Source organism: Euprymna scolopes, chromosome 37 (assembly GCF_053919585.1).
Source record: "Euprymna scolopes isolate OS-2025 chromosome 37, ASM5391958v1, whole genome shotgun sequence".
In the NCBI taxonomy this organism is placed as follows: Eukaryota; Metazoa; Mollusca; class Cephalopoda; order Sepiida; family Sepiolidae; genus Euprymna; species Euprymna scolopes.
The window spans coordinates 42896173-42916727 of record NC_136518.1 but is presented as its reverse complement, the minus strand read 5'-3'; the positions used below and the strand labels follow the sequence as shown (position 1 = coordinate 42916727).

The window sequence follows — 20555 nt, the reverse complement described above, 5'->3', positions numbered from 1 at the left end:
AACGTAATGTACTTGCAATAACCCTTATCCCTGAGTGGCTTCCGGGCCTTGATCAGTGGTTATCACTGTGTAAAAAAAAAAAAAATAAATAAAAAAAATAAATAAAATTCTATCAGTAAAAATGATATGTTTCGATGATAGGAAAATATAAACGGGCTGTTTGATAATGCAGAAAAGATTGTCAGTCTTTATTTTGAAACCCGATAACCTTTTATTTTGCAAGAATATATAAAGAAATAAATAGACAAATAAATAAATTATTGACTTATTTAGTTGGAGAGGAGAGAGAGGGGGAGAGAGTGGGGAACAGAGAATTGAAGAAGAATATAGTTGAGAAAGAAAAGGAGATTCAAATGATAAAGCGAAAGAGCAATCTCGGGAGGAGGGAATAGTGATCTCAAACAGGTGGTGGTTGGAATTAGGATTTAATAAAAACGCATTGTGTTTTTAGAAATAGAGAACTTCACTAGCTAACCTCGAAGCAGGACTCATCAGCTTTATAGGCTGCCAGCCCAAGGGGTTGGTGGTTCTCAAAAGAGAACGACTTTCCTCCTCTGACCAAGAAAATTAATTGAAGAGTTCGATTTTAGTTTTTGAAGAATCTGCATCCAGAAATATTGTTTTTCTTAAATCTGAGAGAAGCCCCGAATTTGACTGATACTTTTTCTGTACAAACAGTGTCAAAAATGATTTTATGCAATAATTGATTTTGTTCATAAGAAAATGATCTCTAGTGTTATTATTGATTGCATATTGGTTTAAAAGTAACACGATTTCAGATCTACTCTGAACTCGACGCCAAGTTGCAGCTGAGGAAAGCAGCATACCAGCCATTCACCAGAGCACCTATAAAGGATAAACTCAACCGCAGCATCTGACGAACGGCCAACTAAAGATAAAAGTGTTGTCACACAGACTTAGGGCCATGCACGTTTTGCATGCTGAGAGTATCAGCGCGATAGTTTCCAATAATCACTAAGTGTCTGGTTACATTTTGAGGGGTCCACCACTAGATCACGGGGACTTAGGGTTAATGTACATTTTCTTGCCCGTGTGTACACCCTAGCCTTGCTGGGTTGCATCTATGGTCTCGAGAATAAGGATTTGACGGATGCGGCCCAAAGGGGGTTTACATGGTGGGCGAAAGGTACACAAAAGAAAAGATAGACAAGAATTGTGTAGGGACAAACATAACTAAGCAAACACATTGGGTTAGTGCGTCCTCATACAAAAATTCAGAAACCTGTTAGTGTATATTCTGCAGCTAGTAGATAAAACGTTTAGCAAGACATAAATATGCCTGTTTTGGGAAATTCTGTCACTGAAATAAACTTCTATTCATGCTAGTAAAACAGATATTATACTGTATAAGTGCAAGTTTGAATTGGGAGTGAAAGCTTTTGAAGAAAAGAAACAACGACCATATATTTTAATTGAATAAATTTAATGAGACAAGTGGTAAAAGAATGTACAAACAGTAAAAATATACAGAATGAGTGTTTTTGAATACATGCGTTCGTGTGAACAAATTTTACGTAAAATGTGTCGCGTGAATAGCTGTGCATGCCTCATCAGTTATTGACTTTTTTGTCATTAAATGATGAATGACTTATAAAAAAAGCTCATTTAACTTTATGTATAAGAGAAAACTTTTAGCATTAATTGATTCGTGTCAAGTGCTAAAAAGAAACTTTAAAAATTCTTATTTCACAAAATCATTTTATTACGAAATTAAAGACACAAAAATTTCTGTTTCTCCGTAAACTATTGGATTATTATTTTTATTTATACTCCCGAGCTTATCATAAGATTTTTTGACCATTAGATAATTCTTGCAAAATATATTATAATATATTATATATATATATTATATATAGATCAAATTCTCTCAAATATTTCTCCAGATAGATCCCAATAAATTTCTTTATAAATTAATTATTTTGTGATTTAAATGCAGGTTATTTTCAACAGTTTCTAGATTATTTTTAACTTGAAGTGATTTTTAGAAACAATATATTACTCTATTAGAAAAACGATGTATTGTAAGTCAGATTTTGTTTCTAATATCTCCATTGGCTCATAATATTACTGATATAAATTATTTTAAAAGAAAATACAATTAAGAAATTTGTTGAAAACAATTTATTTCAGTTTATCTACTCATTTGTTTTACATGGGAGTCATCACCTATGCAGGCCAGAAAGCCACTTAAGGATAAGGGTTAATGAGTACATAGTAGTCACTGAGACGACAGCGTATGAATAGTGGTAGAAATTGATTATTTAGGGGGATGGCTCAACAAGAACTTGTTTACATTGGATTTGAAGATGACTATATTGTAATTAGCTGGAAAGCCGGCCAGTGAAACAGACTTCCACAGGTGGACAGTTCTAAGAAAGAAGCTTTGTTTATGGAATTTGTGTTTTGAGATTTAGGCACAGATAGAGAGTGGAAGAAACTGTTGATGTTGGTTGTAGCCAGATGAGTGTTTGTGAAAGTTTGGCAATGGGGGGTGGGGAGACCATGGATTGAAGCTCAGACAAGTACTTGCCATGAAAATAACAGTTTGTGATGATTTGTGTTTTAAACAAGTCATAAGCCTTTAAAATTCACATAAATACCGATTGTGATTAAAGTAGCCATATTGTTTCACATAAACAGTTGACTAAACTAAGATGTCTACTTTGCTCAGCACCGATATTTACAGCAAATTTAAAGGCTTTTAACCTCTATTAAATATTGGAATTCACTCGATATTAAAAATAAAAGATAAAATGTTTTTAAATCTTTGATATATGTACTCATAACAGAACAAAGATGTCCTTTTCCAAAAATCATGTAAATCTGTTTTATTTTTAACTAAGAAAATAAAATTATATGAGTAAGCAATTCACATCTTAATGAAACAAAGGTAGCTAACTCCACAATAATTCAAACTTCTGAAATCAGTCCTGTAATATCTACAATTTTCCATTAATCATTTAAAATCATTTTAAAATAATTTTAAAATTATTTTTTTATTAAAAAAAATAAAACCCCTTAATCAATTTTTAGAATACAATCTTTTTGTTAAGTCATAGATATGTACATCAAAAGGATTTTCTGTATTTTCGGTTTTTAATACAGATGAAATTTTAGACAACCACGTAATTTTTTTTAACGTAAATAGATAACAGTTGAGCAAGCAAAACTGAATACATTGCTTTTTAACTAATTTCCCAATTGTATTTCCTATATTTATGTCATTAGAAGTAATAATTATCGTGTATTGCTAGTAAAAATCCAGTGTGAGGAGAAAGATATAAAAAAAGTGTTCTCTATTTAGAAACCCCATTCTTTCGAAGGTCTTAATTAAATAACCACACCCATTTTTATTTCTAGAAAGTAAAGTAGATCAACCTAAGGATTTTAACCTTTTTTTTATATAATGAATATACCAAAACCTTTTTACCCAAATTAAAGCAAGCAGCATTTTATACTTTCCAAAAAAGACCAAATCAGTACTGGTTCAGTAATCGGGAGCCGGGATGAGAAGTTGTTTCAGAAATGATTCGTAAGGAATCCGACCAGACATTGAAATGTTTTGTTCCTGGAATACAGAGTTCACTAGAAAAGTAAAAAGAAAAAAGAAAGAAAAGTAAAACAACTGAAAAAAGAAAACGCGTGCGCACACACACATGACTACTTCATTTAATCACATAAATTAATATACGAAAGTATTACATACATGCATTTATAAACAAAAAATACATACATACATATATTTAAATATAATTAATATATTATTAAATACATATATTAAATATATTATATATATACATACATATATTTCAACACAAAAAATACATACATACATCTATTTAAAAACAAAAATATAATAAGAATATTTGCAAGATGTTTAGATAAATTTTTATTTACATATTTAAAAAAGGTGTATATTTACAGATTTAACATATGTTTATTTACATATCAAAAAATGTCAATTCACAGAAATTATGAATATTGAATTTCACATATTACAAACTTTTCACATATGATGAATTGCATAAAATAAAATGAATGTTAACTTAAAAGTTAACTTTAAGAAAATGAATGAATGTTAACTTAAAAGGCCACATAATATTAGCCCGGTTTTCAGATTAAGTAAAAGAATTTAATTTTGTGGGGGGAGGGTCTTCAAATTAACTAACATCATTTACTTCCTATGACATTCAAAAGAGAAACTAGTCTGGATGAACAAATATGGAATCATTGCCAAAATAACAAACTAAAAGTAATTTGTTCAAACCAGATGCTACTTAAAAACTACCACTTCCGTTTCACAATCACAAATACCTTAAAACTAACTTTGATGATGTGGAATCATTTCTCCTACTAAACATCCCTAATATCTTAGCGCTAAGTGAAATTAACCTTTATTTGCTTTGCCATTTTTGGATACCCCCACGACTATCATAATAGATGGCTTATTAACTAACGTAGTATTGTCTGCTGACGTCATGAACCTTGGTACTGTAAAATCTGGTCATGTGACCCATTGCTTAACCGGAAGTAGGTGTGTATGTATATATATATATATAGATATATATTTTTTTTTTTTTTGTTAAATTTTCAGCATGTTTGCACGATTGCAAAGAGAATTATGAAAACGGACTTAAAGTTACTGCTTTTTCATTTCCGAAAGACAAGGAATTACATTACATGCGGATGAATGCGATAAAAAGAAAAAATTTCACACCATCTCCATGCAGTCAGTTATGAAATTTTGAGACTAAAAAATTAACAATAACAAAAAACACGTAATTTCAAATGTTTATCTCTTTCTTATTAGTATATATTTTTTTGGGTGGGAATGTATTTAAAAAAAATGAAATTATGGATAAAAAAAAAAAAAAAAAAAAAAAAATGGATGGAGTACTGCTGCCACATCTGGGCAGGAGCTGCTAAAAACAGCCTATCCTGCCTTGACAGAGTACAAAATAGACTTCGTGGCTTGGTGGGGGATGCCCTTTTCTCTTCCCTGCAACCTGCAAAAAGAGATGTAGCGAGCCTGTCTTTGTTCTATCGTTATTTCCATTGCAAGTGCTCGTCTGAGCTCCATTCTCTGGCCCCCCTTCGCCAATCTTTTTCAAAAAACACCCGACTAACTGAAATCACCGTCAATAGTTTTCCCCATTCTTTATCTGTGCCCAAATCAAAATGTAGATTCCATGAACAAAGCTTCTTTCTTAGAACTACACGCCTGTGGAACTCTGTTCCGCTTGCCTGTTTCCCTCCCGACTTCAACCTGGATGTCTTCAAGTCCAGCACAAACAAATTCCTGATGAACCGCCCCTTAAGTAATGACACTTTATCAATTCTCCAATACTATTACTACACTATCCCATTGATTACTGTACACACAATAACCCTTAAAAACAAAAAGATCTTCCATGTTATTTGCTGAAATAATAAATTATTACTTAGAAACTTATTTGACATGGGGATGAGAGTGCATTGCAAATATTCTGTACTTTCACCTAACAATTTAATAAAAGCGATAGTGCAAAACTTGATTTTTTTTATTACAATGGCCGTGATATGACCCACCCAAAGATTCATATAAACATACTCAGAGTCTAGATTTATAACAACTTCAACTTGACTGGATAACAGTTTAGAATCAGATGATCAAACCTACATATGCTTTAGATTAACCTTACGACACAGTATTAGGTATAATTCATGTCTTATCCATCCATAACCTTGAGCCCCTGGAAAAGCATAGGCCATCTACAACTTTGTAGATGCTTTTGTAGTGAGGAGGTCTTTGTTCAGGGTGAAGGTGCTGCCCCATGCCCAACCTTCCTAGAAAGTACATACTAGCCTTCCCAAATGGTCACCCATCTGCTACTGGCCAGGCTCAATGTTGCTTAACTTCAGTAATCTGGCGAGAACCGGTGTGCCATACTTATAGTATACGGCACAATCACGTTGACACACCGCTTGCTTGCTAGATCACCAAAATTAAGCAACTTTGAGCCTGACCAGCACCCGATGGGTGACTATTTGGGAAGGCCAGGTGCTGTATGTACTGTGAGGTAAAATTCCAGGTTGAGAAAATGGCGCGGTCTATCCTTCTCTAGATGGGACTCTCTTAAATCATGGTAGGCACCCCGTCTAGTGATGGGATCACAATGAAAAAATACCTTGATAGCCGTGGCGAAGCATCTAATAATCAGCTACTGACAAGATTTGAATTACACTACAAACTCGTGTACTGAGTTTAATCTCGGCTGCAGCCGCACTGGAAGGAAGGCTACTTATAGTTCATGTAACTGTAGAATAAAGTGTTGACGAATGTTGTGTGTTCGGCATCAGGTCGGAGTCACCAAAATGTAAAATTAAGAAGACATGATGTTTCATTCTTTGGTTTTGTAGCAAAATGTTGGCAAAAATCAGAAACAAAGATAGGAAATAGTTTCGCCCTGAAGGGAGGGATTTCTTAGCTGTAATGACTGTAGAGAAAGAAGAAGGAGACAGAAAAAAAAAGGCAGAAGAAAACTCGCTTCTCGCAGATTCGTCGTTCGTCACAAAGAACAATCCAACTGCCAGAACCACCTACACACAATCTGCCGGACACTGCCTGATTGCTTCCCAGTGTCCTCCCTTTATAGCGTCTGTGAATTATATATTTGCATAATCGCGCGAGAGCACATGCGATAAAAACCCATGGATACCATCTTTTCCCCTCGGCCCGCAACACAGACATATTTGAGGTAAGCTCTTTATTTCCCCCCATTTTGGTTATTGCCAATTCCGCTACAATTTTAACAATGGCTTTATTGATTATCTGTATTAGTAAGAATAGGGAAATGGGATAGTCATTAAAAGAGTTTCTGTGTAAAGACGTTGATGATTATACAGAATAGAAATTGAAATAGAATATTGTTTAGGTATGTAGCAGTGGTGTGGAGCCATGATATATGATCTGTCTTCTAGAAGTTAATAGTAGGAGCATGCATCTATGTATGGACAGGGAAAAAATATTAGAGAATCCTGTGGTAAAAAGAGAGTATGTGTGTGTATCGCATGTGGAGATAGAAAACAAACAAGCCAATATGACTATCATAGTCGAAATCCGAGCCTGTAGGCAGGGTAAGTTCTTGTGTGTGTCCGAAGAGAGAAATTTGGGGCGACAGGTCCTTTCAACAGAGTTAAAGATCTGGGAAAAGTGTGTTGCCGGTGTAATCTTTTATAAACTGTGTCATGTGACCGAGAGCTGGCTTCTGATTGGACGAGCCATAAAGGAAGTGTATTTCAAAATTTCCAGCTGCAAGAACGTTCTCCTGCTTGTATTTGTTGCAAATCCATCTACTAGATGGATTTCTCTTTTGATCCAGGACTGGTGTTAAATCATCAAAGTTAAGTGACATTGAGCTTGCTTGGTCAAAATTAAACAGGTAACACGTACGTACATCATAAAGATTTTCCAGTAGTTTTTTTTTTTTTTTTTAATTACCTTGAATTCTAGATGAGCGTCGCTTTTTTTTTTTTTTTTTTTTTTTTTTTATTAAAGAAAAATGGATTTATACCTAAAAAGGAAGAAAATCCATCCAATGGAGACTAGGGATTAATTTTTTTTCTAGATTAAAAAAAAAAACAAAAAAACAAAAAAGGCAGAATTGTGCTAAAATGTAAGTTCAACATTTGCCTCTGCCCCCCATTTAGACCCAAAAGTCCCTAAAGGACATCAAATCCTAGGTAAAATGAACAAACAGGGCAGTTTTAGGCCTTAACATACGTAAATTTGAGTTCTGCATTATGCAAAAAAAGAAATGACTAAGACCCTCCCCCCATTTAGCCCCAAAAGTCCACAGTTTTAACATTTTTAAATTTGAGTTCTGCACCATGTAAACCGGCTAAATAGACATACACAGAAAATTTTGGACAAATATGGTAAAATAGTCCCAAAAATGGAGTGTTTTTATTAGCCCTAAAAAGAGTCCCTGGGGCACACCCAAGAGTTATCGTGAAGTATAGACAAACAAAATTATATAGAAATCAGTTAGTTACAACTTTTCTGAAAGTTTTATAAAAATCCAAGGGAACAATTTCTTTTAATAAGCACAAAAGTGCCAAATTTAGCCATTTTAACATGAAAAGTACCACTGGGGGAAAACCAGAGTTTTCTTGAAAAATCCGTTCTGTTACTTTTTTTACTCAGATCATGTTTAATGTTTGTGCAAAATTTTAAAAATTTCTAATGTGGAGAAAAATGTGGATAGACGAACGAACAAGGGTGAATTTACATTTTTGTTGGGAGGATAAAAAAAAAAAAAAATCCTGAATCATTTAAAGGAGATAAATATTTAAATTGCAGAAAAGTGAATCAAATCTGACCTTCATTTTTTGAGAGATTTTCTCCCAAATTCATCAAGATTTGTCGGACTTCATTTGCCGGAACCGTCCCACTTCGGCTTCGGTCATGAGCCAAAAACGCATCCATAATTTCTTTCTCGGTATTCTCTGTGAGAGAATGCTCGTGCAAAATATCAAGGAATGAAGCAAAGTTGATGATGTTGTCTTCTGTGAAAAAGAACAAAGAATTCAAGTTTTCTACATAGATAAGACTAATGACAAAGAAATATTAAATCAAAGATGCATTTACCAACTTGCTGTGCCGGTGTTTGTGTGGAGAGGGCAGGGTAAAACACAATTTTTTTCTCAATCAACTCCAATCATTTTCAACTAAGAAAATTAAAATTAAAGGGAAAATCACTAAGTGTGAGAAGAAGGGGACAGGAAGTCATTCTTTGATGGACTAGAAGTTATCTAACTATTCTACCTTTTCGCAAACTTGACATTTTCTGTTTTCAGAGGAAGATAAGATTGATAGAAGAAACTGAAGAGCGAAAAATGCAATAAAATGAAGGAAAGATAAACTGAAAGGGAGATGAATAAAGAAAAAAAGAAATAAGATCTAGTAAAATAGCATCAAAAAATAGCATCAAGAACGTAAGGATCTATCAATTTGGTTAAAAGTCAGCATTTTCTAGTGAAAAAAAAAAAAAGAAAAAAGATTTTGACTAAAAACAAAAACACTCGGATACATGGGAAAACTTCTTTCCTAGAACTATCCGTCTGTGGAAATGTTCCATTAACTTGCTTCCCAGTTGACTACAACATGGTAGTCTTCAAGTCCAATATGTACAGGTTCTTGGTACCCTGTCCCTTAAATAGTTAAATTCTACCCAATTCACACCAAAAATGATCACAGAACTATTGTCGCACTGACCACTTTACACTCATTAACCTTTATCATAGATTGGCCTCTGGACTTGAATAAGTGGCAACTCCTTTGTGAAAAAAAAAAAAAAAAATTCTAGCGATTTAAGTGAAAATCCGCCTTTTCGTTTTGTTTTTGTTGGAAAAGTGAAATTTCACTAAAAAGCAGAGAAATCATAGCTTTGCTTCTATGACTGTAGTTGTGGACCGGTTGGCGCTAGACAACTAGGCCTTCTCACAATCTCCACAAAGAAATTAAAAAAAAAAAAACATGATGAATGTAACACCAAAATGGAGACAAACTAGTGTGCAACACAATAAAGAATGTTTCTATCTTGAGAAAATAAATCTTTTTTTTTTCAGAAGTACATACGGTGAAGGATTATGACATACAGGTGAAGGATTATGACATACAGGTGAAGGATTATGACATACGGTGGAGGATTATGACATACAGGTGAAGGATTATGACATACGGTGAAGGATTATGACATACAGATGAAGGATTATGACATACAGGTGAAGGATTATGACATACAGGTGAAGGATTATGACATACGGTGGAGGATTATGACATACAGGTGAAGGATTATGACATACAGGTGAAGGATTATGACATACAGGTGAAGGATTATGACATACAGGTGAAGGATTATGACATACAGGTGAAGGATTATGACATACAGGTGAAGGATTATGACATACAGGTGAAGGATTATGACATTGCAGTATTGGAAGGTAGTCAGCCATCTTGGATCAAAAAATGTCAGCTTTTCAAAGTGTATGATGATTCATTCAGCCGGGTTTGGAATGTAGGAAAGGTTTTTATCCTTGATTCTGGCTCAGAACTGTTGCATATCCGCTGGGAGTATAATTGGCAGGGATTTATGCGATGTACTACTTTTGGAATCACTTCATACAACCAAAATTCGAGCTGGCTCTCTTCAGGTTTTCTATTTTCAAATAAGCGACTCTTTTTCAGGCTATGATACTGAAAATAGACCTTGTTCCATACACATTTCACCAAAGGGTGTTCAAAATACACTCGGCAACAAATTTTTTTTACACCTCTAGATTTCCACAACTGACCGAGGGTATGTTTTTACATGACATGGTGTCCGTTTCTCTTCATCGGGTCAAGTTTTTGCATTAAGTTGATTTGAAAAAAAACAAAAAACCTTGTGACAAAATCGATTACATTTTTGTGGTATTATCAGCTGATTTTTGTCAACACATGTCACCCTAAATATGTTTTTATGAAAAAAAAAACAAAAAAAAAACATTTACCTACAACATATATTTCTTAATAGAAAGATCGATTACTGTAAACTGAATGGTAGGCATTGATAATGGCTAATCAGGTAAATTGCATGTTGCTCCACCATTGTTCAAACTTGAACTTCCATTTATTCAAACTCCTGCAATGCTCTTCAGATCCCAACTGTAGTCAGCCATCATGACTGTCAGCAAAGCAGTCATGAGGAAACCTTGACATCTGGCCATTGCTCCAAAACTTGGTCTGATTGAGTAAAACCAATGTGATTTTTGGTTCAGTGCATCAGATTCGTCCTAAATCAGCTAAAAAATGCAGACAACAAATTTATTGTTGACCAGTGGCTATCAAATAGGTGGAAACATGAGAACTGTGATACTCTAATAATACTAATAATACTACTACTAATAATAATACTAATAATACTACTACTAATAATGATAATAAAAATCTGAAATTTGTTGACTGATTTTTTAATTCTTATATTTAAATGCCTATTTTTGACTTCTATCCATTTAAAACACTGGCTAATTGGAACATTTTGCTGATGGTTCATTAAAACTAGATATATTAAAGCTGTTTATTCTCAAAGTCGGTGTCATATTTTATCAGCTAGCTTTGTGTATTTTTCAGAGAGTGGGGGGGGGATTATTTTTCTGTGCAAATTTTAATTTTTTTTTTATTCATGCAATTTTTTTTTCTTTTGCTATCTGGATTTAGGCTTGGTGATATGATTTAAAGGAGGGTATATTTTGTTTTGTAAGAAAACAACAAAATCAAACAGCGTTTTGTATTATTTGGATCAGTCAGATTCTTATCTTAAATGTTATTTCCACAATGTTTAGTCAGTGGAATTTAGGAATCTGCAAGAAATTTCAACTGGAACAAATTGATCTAATCCATGGAGTAGCATGCTCTTATTCTGCCAGTCATTATTGTCTAGAAATATTAAGTAATTCACAATTTTATTGTGAGTGTTGCCCACACTGAGGATTGAACCTTCAACCTCCAAAAGAGTGTAACTTTCAACTGAATTTTACCAAGTGTTTCATCTAGTACACGTTGTGGAGGTTACATCAATGGAAACAAGCTGCACGTGCGGGACCCCCTCTCGTGTTGCATGTGAGATGACGCCACCAAAAATAGTTTCAGAAAAATCTAATGGATGGGGCAAAAGTAACAAGTGTCATTTTTTGCAATTTTGGGGCATTTGTGACCCCTTTTGAGCTCTTGGGAATGCCGAATCCCAGTGAAAATGGACCAACGGTGCAGTTTCACACCTTAAGACATATATTTGAATTTAGCACCATGGGAAACAACTATACAGACATACATATCAAGTTTTTGAGTAATATGAAAAAAAAGAGTTCCAAAAACGCATGTTTTTAGCCCTAAAAGTCTCAGAGGGATGCAAACCAGAATTTTGCCAGGGTCACCCATACTGAATTTATATTAAGAGCAATTGCCTCTACATTTTGGCCAAATTTCAGGAAGATCTAATGGATGGATCAAACGCCATGAAGCAAAAAGTGTTATTTTTGCCAATTTGGGGGCATTTTTTTTACCTCTTGAGCCCCCAGGGATGCAACGGAAATTTTCACAAAAAATCTTTTACTGTGCATCTATTTGTGGGAAAATTTCATGAAAAACTAATGGACGGTTATCTAGCAATCGTCTGGACTAACGGACGCATGGACGCCACTGAAAACCGGTCTCTGATAAATCGGGGGACCAGCATTGCAAAAAACAATAGTTTGAATAATCCAAACGATACAAACTATCAACTGACATTTCCAAAATGCAGAAACAAACAATTGCTATTAAGAATGAAATCGAAATACATTATAAATTATACATCATATTCAATTTGGAATATTTTTGTGTGATTATTATATAGGAGAAAAAAACCTTAGGTAAAGAAGCATTGATTAATCAAACTTTAATATAATAACACAAAAAATGATTTACAATCTTAGTTTGTATTATAAAAATATACACGTCATTGTCTTGACATATTGTCAAACGTGAAAACTCTTGCTTATTAGTATTTTGGAATTTACTCAGTTTATTATTAAAATGTATAAAACAGGCAAAATTTGCTACAAAAAAAAAGAAAATCTAATTAGGTTGTAGGTTTTGAAAAGAAAAAATTTTAAGAATAAATTGAAAATAAGAAGAATTGTAAAGAAAAAAAAATTTAAAGAAAAAATTTGTTAAAATCATTAAGAAAATATTTTTTAAATATAAAAAAAGGAAAATTAAAAAAATATTGAAATAAAAACCGAAAAACTTCTAAGTAAATATTTAAGAAAGTAGTAAAAATTGAAAAAATATTCAAATAAGAAAAAAACATTTAAAATTAAAAAAAAGTGGATCTAAAGAAATAAAAATTGGTAAAAAAAAAGTCAGAAGAAAAATTGAATCCAATGAAAAAAGAATTGAAAATAAAAAAAAAATACTAAAAAAAATTCCAAAAACTAAAGAAAAAAAATATTAAAAGAAATTTTTTTTTAATGTTTAAAGAAACAGTTGAAAAATATATTGAAAGAAATAATTGAAAAAAATTAAAGTAAAAATTAAAAAAAGATTTTTCAAATTAAAAAAATGTTCCAAGAAAATTGGAAAAAAATAAAAAAAATGTATAAAGAACAAAATTGAAAAATATTTAAAGAAAAAATTGAACAAATTGTTTTTTATTTCAATATATTTTTATTTTAAATAAAATAAAAAATAAAAATATATTGAAATAAAAAACAATTGAAATAAAATTTGAATAATATCTAAAGAAACAATTTTTAAAAATTGAACGAAAAAAATAAAAGAAAAATTGAAAAAATTAAATAGAAAAAAAATTGAAAGTTTCAAAGAAAAAGTTGAAAAAAAAGACTGAAAAAATTCAAAGTAAAAATTGGAAAAAATTGCAAACAAATTGAAAGAGAAAAATATTCAAATAAAAATTTAAACATTTTTTAAAAAATTGGGAAATAGTTTAAAGAAAATAATTGAAAGAAAATAAATATCTAAAAAATGACACACAAATCGAAAACAAAATTGAATTAAACAATTGACAAAAATATTACAAGAAAAAAATTTAGAATAATAAAGAAAATTTTTTTAAAAAATATTCAAAGCATAAATAAAATTGCAAAAAAATTGCAAGAAATAATTGAAACAATATTCAAAAAAGAAAATTTGAAAAAATTTAAAGAAAATATATTTTTTAAATTCGAAGAAAATTTGTTTACAAATGAACAGAAGGAAAAATTGAAAGAAGAAAAAAATTGAAAAACATTCAAAGAGAAAAAAATTCCAAGAAAAAAAAATTAACTGACCGCTTTTGTATTTTTCAAAATATTTTGTTATTTCTTCTCGTGTTGGACTAAATCCTAAGGAACGCATAACCAGTGACAATTCTTCAATGCGAACAATTTGGTTCTTTCGAGTGTTAAAACCAAAACATTCTTTAAATTCTGAAAATAAAAGAAATGCAATCTATTACATAAAAGGCAAAGTATATGTGTGTGTCTCTCTCAAACAACTTTTAACACATGCAACGGATCCTCATGAAATCAGTATCATTACAAAGCTCTGTCTCCTGGACGACAAATATCGAAAAATTGATCCAAAACATTAATTTCCTCACCCTCAACTGGGCCGTTTCTTTTACAAATAGGGGGTCGCTTTTTTCGTCAACATTTTTGCAAGTCATCGTCTCCTTTCGATTGACTACCCTTAATGCCAACGCTAGTGACTTCCAGTTTCACAATCGATGCATCAGCTAAGACGTTAGATTTTCTTCGCCTTCTTTTCCTCCTTCGCGTTACGGGTTTGAGGCTGTCTACTACCACTTTTTTTTTAATACCTCTCTTCACCCGGGTTGCCTATTGTTGTTTTGATCCCTCCCCCTGCTACTACCGCCACTTTTTTTTTTTTTGTTTGTTTTTTACACCTCTCTCTAACCAGGGTTTCACACTCGGGAAAACGCCGGGTATCCCCACTAGTCATAAATAAAATGGAATTATCAATAGAAAATCAAACATATTGTTAAGTTATGTGACACTGGCCCTTAGATATCGAATAGTCTCAGTCACCAACATAGTCAGTTAAAGTTCTCATGTTTGTCCCATCTTGCATGTAGTTAATTTCATTTCATCAGATATTTATTAAAAAAGAAAAAAAACCTTACAATTTTAATCGATTTCATATTTAATTCTATTGATATTTTCATTTTGCTTAGTCATATTTCAGAGGACAAGCTCTTCTCATACAGAATCTAGTTCTTATTGACTAATCAACCTAATTTGTTTTAGTTTCAACCAATCATTGTGTTTGTTCCAAAGCTAAAACTTAAAAATGCAATGAAATTACTGCACACAAGGCAACTTTGCTGACTAAAAGCTATTTCTTAAAATTAATTTCTTGAATTTAAATTTTTGTGCTTTCATTTCAAATATAAAATAATGAACATCAATAAGTTATGAATGGAAGTATTTCCGCTGTTTAAATGCATTTGAAAACCAATGGTTTAGAGATCAGATCAACAGTTTAAATTCTAATTTTTGACTCTTAAGAGTTTTCATATGAAAAATACAGACAATATTTTGTTTTTTTCTTTTGCACAGGATGTTGTCACTTAACTGTAGTCTTCTATTCATATCAAAGATTGAGTGTATATATATATATATATATATATATATATATATGTGTACATCCCACAATTATTTTACCTTTTGACAATTGATAATATTATTTAGTTTCTTCATTATCAGGGTAATTTTTTATTAAAATATTTTTTCGGTATACATGGATATTTAACAAAATGTGCTGTTTATTCTAACAAGACTTTGAACACTCTTTTACGTTGCTTGGACAACTTTTACCAACCATTCATTTGCTCCTAGTTTATGCGATGCCCACCAGACAATTTCCCTTAAGATTCTGTCAAAAACGTTTTCTATATCCACAAAAGCAAAAGGCAGGTTATTCTTTGTAAGAAATATTTCACTTAAATTTGTCTCAGGATAAATATAGCGCATGTAGTACCAAACTGCATTTCATATATGCTCTTCTGATTTCTTATTTGCTCAATTATTCTTACAATAGCTTTCAGGATCTGATCCATCAAGTTTAAGTCTCTGTAATTATTTCTATCTTAGGCTTCCCTTTTACCTTTGTAATAATTCACAATTATACAAAGTTCTTAGTCTTTTGGGATATCTTCTATTATCATCTGATTGGAAAGTGACTGTGGTTCAGTGGTTAAAACATGGACTGATGACCTTGGTGTTCCATGTTCGAATCCAGTTTGTTCCACAAAAATCACTTTCACTTAGGATGTTGGCAGCCTCCTCATGGTCTCTCTTGTAAATATCTTATGTTTTCCTAGAAAGAAATAATTGGGGAAATATCAGATATAGACTCTTTGGATTCATATAATATGATGATCATCATCTAATCAGTCAAGACTGTGATCATCTCAATCTCCATTTCATCTGCTCCTTTCAATATTTTGGCAACAATGCCTGAAGGTTTTCAAGCCTTACACTTCTTCATCCTCCCATCTATTTTTTCTCAATTCATATGACTGAACCTAATACTGTTTATAACATTGAGGTTTTCTCAGCTCCATGCCAACTCTATGTCGAACAATCTTTTATAATTGCATTAACATAGTATGGCACAATCACGTTGACACACCGGTTCTCGCTAGATCACTGAAGTTAAGCAACATTGAGCCTGGCCACTACCAGATGGGTGCCCATTTGGGAAGACGAGGCATTGTATGTACCACGAGATAAAATACCAGGTTAGGAAACTGGCGCGATCTATCCTTCTCATGAAAGTAGATAGGCCTCTCTTAAAGCATGGTAGGCAACCCATCTAGTGATGGCGTCACTATAAAAAATACCTTTGACAGCCCTAGTGAAGCATCAAATATTCAGCTATGGACAAGATTTGAATTACAAACTCATGTAGTCAGTTCAATCTCGGCTGCGGCTGCATGTTACGTTTTTATAGTGGTATTTTCAAGCCTCTGTCTTGAGCTGTTTATTTACTGCCTACACTCCATTGTTATTTCAAGTGCACTTCTCTCCAATAATATCCATATTTATCTATACCACCATCATCATTGTGGACACAGACAAGACAGTTGTGGTTCGAAAATTTTCACAAAGCATAACATGCATTAAAATTTCATTGTCAGGAGGAAAAAGTATTTGTTTTCTGTTATTTAGTCAAACATATCCTCCACGTTTCTATTATTCGTACAACTATTCTCATCTTTGTTAATATTTTCATAGTATTTTAGTCGAATGTAACATCTGACTTTCCTCAAGTGCATCTGGTCGAACTCTGGAACCTATATGGAATCGGAATAGGGACATGAGCAAGAAAAAAGGAGGCTATAAATAAGTTAAAACAAAAATCATTTTGGTGTTAGAAATTAACTAACACACCTATCGCCCTCTTTTGCAAGAAATAAGAGATAAAGAACAAGGACTTACCTGCTGGAGGGGTCTCCATTTTGGTTTTGTCTGGCTAAATCAAGGCGGGTTAATTTAGCTGCCATTTATGGAGTGGGTAGTTATGTCATTTGTAGACATGGTAGTTTAAGAAAAGAAGCATGAATAAACAGTTTGATAATTAATTGTTCAATTTCCATTAATTGGCATAATATTTTATGAAGGCGTATAACTTGCGCCAACTCCAGAGAGTTTATATTTCTTCAGGAACGGATAATAGAGGTCCCATTAATGAGCTGTCGTTCGGTTCAATATCTTGTTAACAATTGTCTGTAAAGTCAAATTTCCACTAAAGGTGCAATCGCTAAAGGTCTCAGCAGAAGTTATAATATCAACCAATCAGGAGTCCCGTCTTATCTGCGTCATTTCTGACAGCATCTATGTTACCGTGTTACATTTTAATAGTATTTTCAAGTTAAATTCAATTTTTACGATATTTTTGTTTATTACATTGTTATGTGAAAGCAAAGAATGATTACAAAACACCTTTCCATCTCCATGTTAAGAATGGCTTTCCAAATAACATTATTATTTCGGCATGGTAACAGATACACAAGTATCATCATTTTTGTTATTTTGAATTATTTAATCAAGTAAAAAAAACAAACAAAAAACATGCAAATGTCCATGCGAGCCCAATTTGTGAGAATAAATTTTCTAATTTAGTAATAAAGTAAAAAATAATGAAATTTTTACTTAAATAATTCAAACCAAGAAAAATGATTTTTGTTTAATTTATTTATTTTTTTCTTTATTGTGTAATAATTTATATCAGTATGAAATAGATTAAATTTAAAAAAAAAAAAAATTGTTTATGACCGTTTTGGTAAAAAAACAAAGCAAAAAACAGTCCACTGATGTCGGCCCACGGCTATGAAAAAAAAAAAAAAAAAAAAAACGAAGCTAGAAACAGGAAGACAAAAGGTCCATGAGAACCTGGGTTTCTACCATTATACTGTTTATTTTTTATTTTCGCTTTTTGAGCGATTATCAAGGGTATAAATTACTCACAAAAAGCCAGGCAGACTTAACGCTGCTTTTGTTTCCAAGTAAATCGACGCTTTAAAATAAGTTAAAACACGGGGTTGTATTACAATCCACAGAGGTACGAAAAAGTTGCCCCCCCCAATATATATATATATATGACAAATAAATGTTATCAAAAGCAAGATAAGATATTTTTCTACCTAACTAAATAAGTTTTTAGTGTTTTTATTTAATTTAAAATGTTTATTCGAGTCGAAAAAACAAGTAATATTGAGTGCTACCGAAGAACAAGAAAAAAAAAAAAAATAGCCGCGATGTCTTTGAAGTCTCGACAAACTTCAAAATAAGAAGTAAAACAAAATGGTAGAAAACTACTCAAGAAATCGGTGCTAATGCAGAGAGTGATCCGCGCTATTTTTTTTTAATCGTATTTCCACGTTTAATTAAAGTTTTATTATATGTTGTTTTACTCAATTGTAAGGTTAAAGTACAGAATAGGTACAAAACACCCTCCCCATGTTAAGAATGGCTTTTTAAATAATAACGTTATTATTTCAGCACTGATCACTCTCTGCATGAGCACCAAGAAATGTTACCGTGAGACTTATTGGGTGGGTTTTTACCATTTTGTTTTATTTATTTATTTTTAAGTGATTATCGAGACTTCAAAAATCTAAACAGACATCGCAGCCATTTTTCTTCGATGGCGCTCAATATTACTTGTTTTTCGAACCGTATAAACATTTTACATTAAATAAGAAAACAAAAACACTAAAAACTTATGGTGCTAGTGCAGAGAGTGATGACTGATGATCCGCGCTATTTTTTTTTTTTTTTAATCGTATTTCCAAGTTTAATTAAAGTTTTATGATATGTTTTTTTTATTCAATTGTAAGGTTGAAGTACAGAATAGGTACAAAACACCCTCCCCTCCCCATGTTAAGAATGGCTTTTTAAATAATAACGTTATTATTTACGTCCGGATCACTCTCTCTGCACTAGTACCAAACGTATTATTATTTTCGGTAGAAAAGTATCTTATCTTGCTTTTGATAACATTTATACATTTGTTTTTTTTTTTTTTTTTGACAACTTTTTCGTACCTCTGAATTTAATTTATACAGATAGACAGAGGAAGAACTTCTAAATTTGGTAACAGTTATTTTTTAATATTTTTTTCAACACGTTTTTCTTTTGTTGGCAATTGTGAGAAACTTGAGATACGCAAAAATACAATGAACACTTCCTACTTAAAAAAATCCGGCCACCTGTTTGAATGTTTAATGTCGCCGTTTCCCGTCTCTACCGAAGATATTAAGTATTTGCGCCGATTTTTTTCTGACACGGAATTTGCTCTCAAATAACCAGGTAAATTCATGTAAACGATAACGATAGATTAGTTGATAAAGAAGACGAATTACAAATAAAAAAAAGAGGGTCCAGGTTGTTAAAAAGATAAGATTGAAAAGGGCGTAACCATATCGACATTGTTGACATATTTTCATTTCAAAGTAAAAAGTTTGTGAAGAATTAAGGGTTTGATAATTAAAGGATAAATACCGAAGTTTATTTTATTTTTTTTAAATCTACGCAAATCTGAAAATAAAATAATGGTACTCATGCACTTATTGATCCGTGCTGAAATAATAACGTTATTATTTAAAAATCCATTCTTTATATGGGGAGGGGAGGATCTTCTGTACCTATTCTGTACAACTGAATAAAAAAACAACATATTATAAAACTTTAATTAAACTTGGAAATACGATTTAAAAAGTAACGCGGATCAGTAAGTGCATTAGCACCAACATAATAATGAACACTAATAGATCGTGGAGAAAAAAAAAAGTTTTTTGTTTCTTACCTGGTCGAAAATGAAGATTTAAAAATAAAACTTACCATCAATTTTTGTTTGTGAGAAATAGCGAGCCTGAAAGATAGGGGGGAAAAGTGTTATTAATTAGAATGAAATGGATTTTTTTTTAATAATTAAAGTATTTTCAGAATTTGAAACTTGAACGGCAAAATAACTTACCATATTGTCAACGGATATTAAAAAAGTATAAAACCTAAGATAGGTAGACAACAGGTAGGTGACAGACAGGTGCGACCTTCCTGCGGACACAAAGAATGTGGCAATAGTAGCTTTTTTATGAGTGTGTGTGTGTGTGTGTGTGTGTGCGTGTAAGATAGATACAAAATAAAAATAAAGACGATTCAGAAGTATGGGCGACTCTAAGTGCGACCGTACCGGTGTCAGGTGAAAACCTAGCCTCGGTGTGAAAATGTTCCTATTATCAAACCGGACTTCTTGCTTCAGTTTCAGATAAATATGTAAAATATATTAAAATAAATAAATAAATAAAAACGTGTTCAAAAGTTTCACATACTTTCTTCCATATCAATTTGCTTATTTATTTAACAAAGAGCACTCTGAATTAGGATGAAAAAAAAATGCCGCAGTCAAGAAAGATTTCTCCTTCACTGACAGAAGGCAGAAAAGA

General features: G+C 32.2%; 1 protein-coding gene across 1 annotated transcript; it reads right to left on the bottom strand.

Annotated features, from left to right (window-relative positions):
- Positions 1 to 2820: 2820 nt before the first annotated feature.
- LOC145261137 (calmodulin-like protein 4) lies at positions 2821 to 20276 on the bottom strand. The gene is made up of 5 exons (XM_080119411.1): positions 20087 to 20276; positions 19951 to 19981; positions 13873 to 14010; positions 8383 to 8568; positions 2821 to 3606 (listed from the first exon to the last, which is right to left on the bottom strand). The coding sequence occupies exons 1-5, from the start codon at positions 20087 to 20089 to the stop codon at positions 3509 to 3511; spliced, it is 456 nt and encodes a 151-aa protein (XP_079975537.1). The 5' UTR covers positions 20090 to 20276; the 3' UTR covers positions 2821 to 3508.
- Positions 20277 to 20555: the final 279 nt, after the last annotated feature.

Excerpts from the sequence above, each read along its gene's own strand:
- LOC145261137 (XM_080119411.1), bottom strand. Across the intron at positions 14,011-19,950 it reads CTCACAAACAAAAATTGATG|AATTTAAAGAATGTTTTGGT; the intron begins GTAAGTTTTATT and ends TTTTATTTTCAG. Across the intron at positions 8,569-13,872 it reads TTTTGAAAAATACAAAAGCG|AAGACAACATCATCAACTTT; the intron begins GTCAGTTAATTT and ends TCTTTTTCACAG.